Source organism: Palaemon carinicauda, chromosome 14 (assembly GCF_036898095.1).
Source record: "Palaemon carinicauda isolate YSFRI2023 chromosome 14, ASM3689809v2, whole genome shotgun sequence".
Taxonomy (NCBI): Eukaryota; Metazoa; Arthropoda; class Malacostraca; order Decapoda; family Palaemonidae; genus Palaemon; species Palaemon carinicauda.
Window position 1 is genome coordinate 104670961 of NC_090738.1, and position 7615 is coordinate 104678575.

The following is a 7615-nucleotide window of genomic DNA, read 5'->3' on the forward strand; positions in this document are numbered from 1 at the left end:
ATGAACTAATTGTGTGTCCTTCCTCCTATCAGGGGTACTAATTACATAGTTTACCTTAGAAAGACGATCTAGGACTGTATATGGGCCGGCAAACTTCTCTCTCAATGGAGCTCCTGGAATTGGATGGTATAAAAGTACCTGGTCACCTTTCTGGAACTCCCTTAACCTGGCTTTCTTGTTCCCCTGTTGCTGCATTACTTGTCGCGAGGAAAGGAGGTTAGAGCATACCAAATCATTTATCTGATGAAACTTACTTTTAAGGTCTTTAATATATTGCAACGTGTTAGTAGTCTCCTCTGGTTTCTGATGCAAAATATTTTCTTTCACCATACCCAATATAGTTCGTGGTCGACGACCAAACAATGCCTCAAAGGGAGATTTCCCTGTGGAATCATGTGGAGTGCATCGAAAAACATACATTAGGAGATCGAGGTCCTCATCCCAAAGATTTGCCGTTTCACTGCTGTACTTACGCAAAAGGTTCTTCAAGGTTTGATGGAACCTTTCCAGGGCACCATTTTTCTGTGGATGATATAGAGGAGTTAACATTATGAATATTCAATGTATGCATAGTTTGTTTGAAGACATGGCTTGTAAAATTAGTTCCCTGGTCACATTGTAACTCATAGGGAAATCCTAAAACAGTGAAAACCTTCCTAAGGTTAAGTAATATAGTCTTTGCATTTATGTTTTTGATTGCAAATGCCAAAGGGTACCTTGAAGTGGGACACAGCAGTCAGTATGTATTCATTCCCTCTCTTAGTCTTTGGTAAGGGACCAACGCAATCTATGATGACTTTGTAAAAAGGAGTTTTGGGTACTAGTACGTTCTGGAGTGGTGCTGGCGGGATTCTCTGGTTAGGTTGACCTGTAACCTGACAATGGTGACATGAAGCAACATAGCTCTTAATATCTTTACCAAGGCCTGGCCAATAATAGTCTTCACTTACTCTTTTGTAGGTCTTGTTGACCCCTAAGTGGGATTCTGCAGAATGAGCGAGGTCTAACAAGGAAAGTCTTAGAGGTTGAGGAATGACTATTTGGTGGCAATCCCTCCAAGTATGGTTAGAATTAATCTGTGGCGACCTGAAATGCCTGCAGAGAATACCTTTATTCACATAAAAATATGGCAATTTTGGATTTTCATCTGGAATTCTCACCTTTTTCCAAAGTTCACTAAGGCTGGGGTCCTCTTTCTGTAGCTCGGTAAACTCTTTCTTACCTACGTTCACCAAGTCCAAGGCCTCCATAGTTCTTCCAGTAGTTTTACTCTCACTTTTCAAGTGTCCTGCCCTGGAAGTATTCCTAGTCACAACCTGAGTTATAGCTGGTGGAGATTCTATGGACTTACTTTCTTCTTGGATTACGAAATCAGGATCTGAAATAATAAAATTAGTTTTCACCTGTGACCCTGCTAAATCATTACCCAAGATCAGCTCTACTGGAGAACACGGCAAGGCTTGCTTTAACACAGCTACTTTAGCCTTTCCTGTAAAGTAAGGACTAACAATTTCCACTTCAGCAAGAGGCAGAGTCCTGGAAGAGGTTAAATCTGAAATGGTTACAAACTCCCTAGTGTAAGTTAGATTCTTTGAACCTAAGTCTGCCAATATAGACTGAGAGGAACCAGAGTCTCTGAGGCACTTCAGTGAAGTACCATTTACAGTAACATCACAAATAAATCCTTCAAACGGCTGCAACCCTTCCATCGGAGTAGTCACATGGCATGTGCTCCTTGAATGGACCTTTTTACCTTCTTTTGCTTTTGAAGTTTTGCACTGGGGAAGTGGACAATTTTCAATAGTGTGGCCCTCTTTCTTGCAGCAAGCACAGGATACCTGGGGAGATTTGGAAAAGGAAGGAGATGATTTGTTAGTTTGACCCTTTTGTGATTTATGGATTAAGTGGTAATCATCGGCGAGACTAGCTGCCTTCTTTACCAGTGTTTCACCTTTAAAATGAATGAAGGTTGAGATATGAGTAGGCACTTTCCTCAAAAATTCTTCTAGAAGAATCAAATTCTTAAATGATTCGAAGTTATCAACACCTGCTCTTTCTAACCACGTATTCAACTGCCTATTTTTGACACTACAAAATTCTACAAAAGTTTGGTTGAAAGTTTTAACAGAATTTCTAAAATTTTGTCTGTACCCTTCTATGGTAATGGAGTATGCATCCAAGATAGTTTTCTTTAACACTGTATAGTAATTTTCACTTACCAGTTGTGAAGCAACAAATTCAGCTTTACCCTTGACTTTGTTCCTGATGAGCTAGGACCAGAATTCTACAGGCCATTTTAAGGTTTCTGCGATTTGTTCAAAGTTCTGGAAGAAAACCTCGGGATCTCTCTCGTCGAAATCAGGTACAAGCTTACTGGCTTTAAAAACTTTGAACGTAGCAGGGAGTGTGGCTTCCTTTCTGTTACTTAAAGAAAGCTCTTGGAGTTTTTTCTGGTGTCTTATTTCAGCTTCTCGTTCCTTCTCTCTTGCTTCTGCTCTCTTCTCTTCTGCTTCTGCTCTCTTCTCTTCTAGATAGAGCTCCCGTTCGGTAGTTTACTTCTTTACCTTCTCTAACTGCAATTGAAGCCTTATTTTCTCTACTTCTGTATCTACTGGAACAGGCGGAAGTACTCCTGCTGCAATTCTGAGTGCTTGTACTTCTTCATCATCTGCAATAATCTCTTGGTTAATTAAATAATCCAAAATGTTACTCAGTAATCTAGCCTTCACATAAGCAGGATCAACCACAATGTTACATTTAGCTGCTAGGTCACGCAGATCCTGTTTAGTAGCATACCTGAGCGTAGATAATTCCTCTTTGGGGTTTCCCGCAAAGCTCTCTAGATTAAAAGGCATTTTGAACAAGGTTTAATTACTCACAACAAAACAATTATGTAAATACAACAAATCCCACCTACCTAACAATGAATGGCTGACCAAACGCGAACACATTAACTCTGTTAATCATTCTAAACAGTATTCATATTTATAAAATAAAGTTAACAGTAGCCACACGTACATTGCTCCTAACGTAAACAAATGTAACAAGTTATATTTACTACCGAGAACCTATAATGATAAATTTAGGTAACTGCAGCCCAACGCTATTACTGTACTTATAATAGAACGCTAACAGATAGCGAGAGGAGTATTTAAATATGAATAACAACTGCTAGTTACAGAATGGTAATTACCTAAAGATATACGCAGCAACCTGACTAAACCACATTTTTAATCTTGGGGAGTTAAACTAGCGCAATTCAGTAATTACAGAAAGTCTGGAATCATGGAGTGTTCGAGGTACACTAAAAGTGCGAGAATGAACTAATACTTCCGCAATGAGAAGACTTTAAAAGGAGTACAGTGGATTTTGCTAACCCGAAAGGTCGGGAGCTAAACAATGATGTGCAAGGTAACGTAAGATTAACGTAACTTATCACTTTTATATGATAGCGAGGGTGACCTTTATTATGGAAAATATTAATGAGGCGGGCATAAGAGGCGATATACGCAGAGATCCCTGTCAATTAACACTTTTTATCGACTTATCCTTCAAAAATACTTTACCTTGGTTTGAGGAGAGATGAGGTGTATTCTTGCCTGGTAACTACTGTCAAACACAGTTTAATGAAAGCGAAGAACAGCGTAGCGTGGCACTAACTGTACAAATCAATGAAGCACAGTATCAGGACATATCGTTCACCAACAGTTCTTAAAAATTCACCAAAAACATTTCAACAGTTTATAGTCACACAACAGATTTGGAATCCCGGTCAGGCCCCCAAATTATGACATGCCTAAGCTGAATGTCCTCGTATTCAGTGGTAAATACTTTAGCTTGAAGATGGCCTTAGCTAACACTCAGTAGGAAGCATAATAAAAATAATATTCCACCAAAATAAAATCCAAACTGTGCGAAACCATGGTCGGGTGAACGAAACTCAGCAATCTCTTATTATAATTATTAATTACTAATTATACAAATTAACATGAATTAACACTTATGCATGAACGAAATAGTTTCAACAAAACACTTCACTATAATAATTAAACATATGGGAAATAGTACAATAATTCAACACAATTCAACATATCTAAATAACAAATTACACTTAGTAATAGGAGAAAGAGCCACGAACACTGTCTTCAGAACAGGAAGAATACACCTAAATTAACAAGAAATTTGAAGTACAAAAGTAAACAAAATGAAGAACATGAAGGAAGAATAATGGGAAAAGAGACTTTGCTCTGGACAAGGAAGGATGAAAAGTGAAGAAAGCATTCAACAGAGGGCGTGCATATAGAAAGTAAGAAAATACTAAAAACAGTTTATAATATTCAATATGTACAATAGTGGAGTGAAAACTTGACAATATATATATATATATATATATATATATATATATATATATATATATATATATATATATATATATATATATATATATATATATATATATATATATGCCGTATTCATATGAGAGAGAGAGAGAGAGAGAGAGAGAGAGAGAGAGAGAGAGAGACATGGAAAGAGCAATTAAGAAACAAATGCCCGACGAGAGACTCCAGATGTTGAAGATAAATGGACACCGAATTTCCTTTGTTAAAAAACAAAGAAAATGAAAAGGGATAATTTTCCGGACAATTCATCATCGCTGATGATGGAACACAGATTTTCCCGAGATGCTTCATCGTGTACACCTGAATTCTGTTAGTTTTCCTTTGTAAAATAGTCTCCAAAGATAAACATGAAATGATCTTGAAAAGTGAAGCAAATGTAAATGTATCATTTTGTGGCGTATCATATCTGGGTAATCAAGCTATCATTACCTCCGCAAACGAAGTTGGGAGGAGGTTATGTTTTCACCCCTGTTTGTCTGTTTGTTTATTTATGAACAACTTCCTGGCCTCAATTATGGTCATAGAGTAGTGCAACTTTCAGAAATTAATAGTTATGTTAAGACGTGGAAGTGATTCGATTTTGAAATTCCTAGGTCAAAGGTTAAGGTCAAGGTCGAGCAAAAGATCGACATAATTAAACCTAATCCTAATTTCTAGTTCGGACATAGTTGTCACACAGACTTCAAATACGCCTACGGTCTAGATTGACTGAGGGAAAAGCAAGCTGGTTATCAGAAATAAACTACCGTGGTGGAGGTCAGCACTCTCAAAATGCTTTTCTAGTTTATGTTTAATTAATATCATGATTTAGATATTGGCATCTGCTTATAACTCTACGCATTCGCCCATAACTTATGAATCCAGCATTTGTGTTTACGCTCTATAAATATTCAAAATACTCATTATTGCTAAAATCAAACCGTTCAAAGCAGAGTTGTGGAGCCTTCTGACGCAGATAACGATGGATGTTAATTTGATATGTGATCCAGAGTAGTTTGATAACATATATATATATATATATATATATATATATATATATAGCAAACATGTAAACTACCTATATGCATATGCGTGTTTATATGCAAACACGTACGCAAATCTTTTAAGTGCTCAAAGCTTATTTTCATATTTACTGCCAGCCTTTTCCGATGGAAGGGAATGTCTCATCAGTCTGTAATTCCTGACGAAAAGGATTTATATTGCTCTCTCTCTCTCTCTCTCTCTCTCTCTCTCTCTCTCTCTCTCTCTCTCTCTCTCTCAGTTTAGCCCGGGGCCGTATGTAAGTATGTGTGGGTGTGTGTATATAACAAGGCACTATTTCCATATCGCTATAAAAATTCAAACTCGTCTCTCCTCTGCTTTAATTTCACTTTCAAAAGGTGTAAGAGGAAAATTCTGAAAGGAAAAACAAGTTTACCTTTCGACGTTAAGAATTTTGAAAAGTGGAATATCAAAGGACAGGCGGCACTCTTTAATCACAAGGCAAATATAGTCATTCGTAATTGCATCGGTGTTTATCTTTCTTCAATCCCATTATTAACTGCTTTGCCCTTATTGGAGCCCATGGTAGCTCAAGACATATTTTAGGAGCAAATTTTTACAGTTCAATGGCTTCTGTCATATGTTAGCGGTAACCAATCCAACTACAGACCAGACTCATCGTTTTCCTTTAATCATGAGACCACCTTCTGCGGCTAGAACTAGCATCCTGATATGGAAGAACCAGCAATAATATGTATATAAATATATTATTTTAATGGCCCCCTTTTGTGAATAAAAATGCCATCCTGGACTATCTGAAGTTTTAAAAGCCGCTCATGAACGGCAGAGACAAGGAACAGTGACAATGCCGTACAGACTGACCATATATACATATGATCAGTGCCCAAACCCCCACTCCACCCAAGCAAGGTCAAGGGAGGGACAGGCAATGTCTGCTGGGGACTCAGCAGATAGACCTAAAGGCAGATACTAAAAAAAAAATATCGAACTTGAGTGAAACATGAACCCCAGTCCGGCAGATCGCTAAGCAAGGACGTTTCCAATAGGCCACCTCAATCCTTTTTGAAGAACTTTTGTTTTTCAAAAAATTAAATTTTTTTTATTATTTGTTTACAAATATGAAATGAGAATCACATTCTACATATTCTTGGTTCGTTATATCTAAAATAATATTACTGCTCTGTGTTAAGGTGTGAAGAGACTAATCTTGCGAAAGTTTTACTTCACAGAAATCATAATGATGGCAATTACTTGTGTTTTGCTAAAAATTTAATTTATAGTCATTTTTATCACTTTCATTTAATGTTTAAAAATCCTGTCTCTATCCGATTGTATTTTCTCCTAAAAGCCTTGTTCATAATATTTCAATCCTTTTTATTTCCATTCGAGTCCCGCTTAAACTCGTTAATTCCTTTTGTTGCTGCAACTCACCATCCTTGTGAGCATAGTGTCGGGGGTTCGTGGGACCCTATAGGTGTATCTGCTAAGTCGTCAGCAGCCATTGTCTGGCGATCCTTGGTCCTAGCTTGGGTGGAGAGGGGGCTTGAACGCTGATCATATGTATATGTAGTCAGTCTTTAGGCCATTGTCCTGCTCGATAGGGCAATGTCACTGTCCCTAAACCTAAACCTCAAAGAATCAAGAGTAGCATTCGAGATCGATGAATATAACGAATCTTTATCTAAAAACATTTCTGTAATCACAGGAAAGCAGCGCCTAATAAACTAGCAGGAAATCTGCTGGAATTTAACAGATTTACTCGAAGAGTAAGTAAAAGTTCCAGCCAAAATGAAGGTCAGCGAGAAGAGGATATTTACAGATCCGTAAATAGGAGAAAATGAATTCCCACTCTTCATCTCAGCCTTGAAAGGTTTTGTTCATGTTATACGGCTTTTAAAATCTCTTTCATAATGCCGTTTTTCTGAGAGGGAACTAGGCAATTTTCCATGTCGTTATCTGCCAAATATTTTGCGAAGTTCATGCGATAAACGCAGGCAAAATTCGCGTTTTGTTTGAAATAGCATCACATTCTCTTTCCCCCTCAAGGAACGATTTAAACAATTTTGGCGCCATTATGCAACAAGTTCTTCGAATTTTTAAGTTCAGTGAGTAGGCGTTAAAATTCGTTCTTCATACTAAAATGATACGAGAAAGAATTGGGGGAAAGTTTATCGCACTTCTTTCCAAAATATAAAAAGTATTTCAATTAATGC

At 37.4% G+C, this 7615-nt stretch overlaps 1 protein-coding gene across 1 annotated transcript; it reads right to left on the bottom strand.

The window, feature by feature from the left end:
* Positions 1-523: 523 nt before the first annotated feature.
* Positions 524-4151, bottom strand: LOC137653609 (uncharacterized). The gene is made up of 2 exons (XM_068387157.1): positions 3567-4151; positions 524-2668 (listed from the first exon to the last, which is right to left on the bottom strand). Exon 2 carries the CDS (start codon positions 1707-1709, stop codon positions 663-665), a length of 1047 nt encoding a protein of 348 aa, XP_068243258.1. The 5' UTR covers positions 1710-2668; positions 3567-4151; the 3' UTR covers positions 524-662.
* Positions 4152-7615: the final 3464 nt, after the last annotated feature.

Coding starts and splice junctions, on each gene's coding strand:
- LOC137653609 (XM_068387157.1), bottom strand. CDS start 1,709: ATGGAAGGGTTGCAGCCGTTTGAAGGATTTATTTGTGATGTTACTGTA.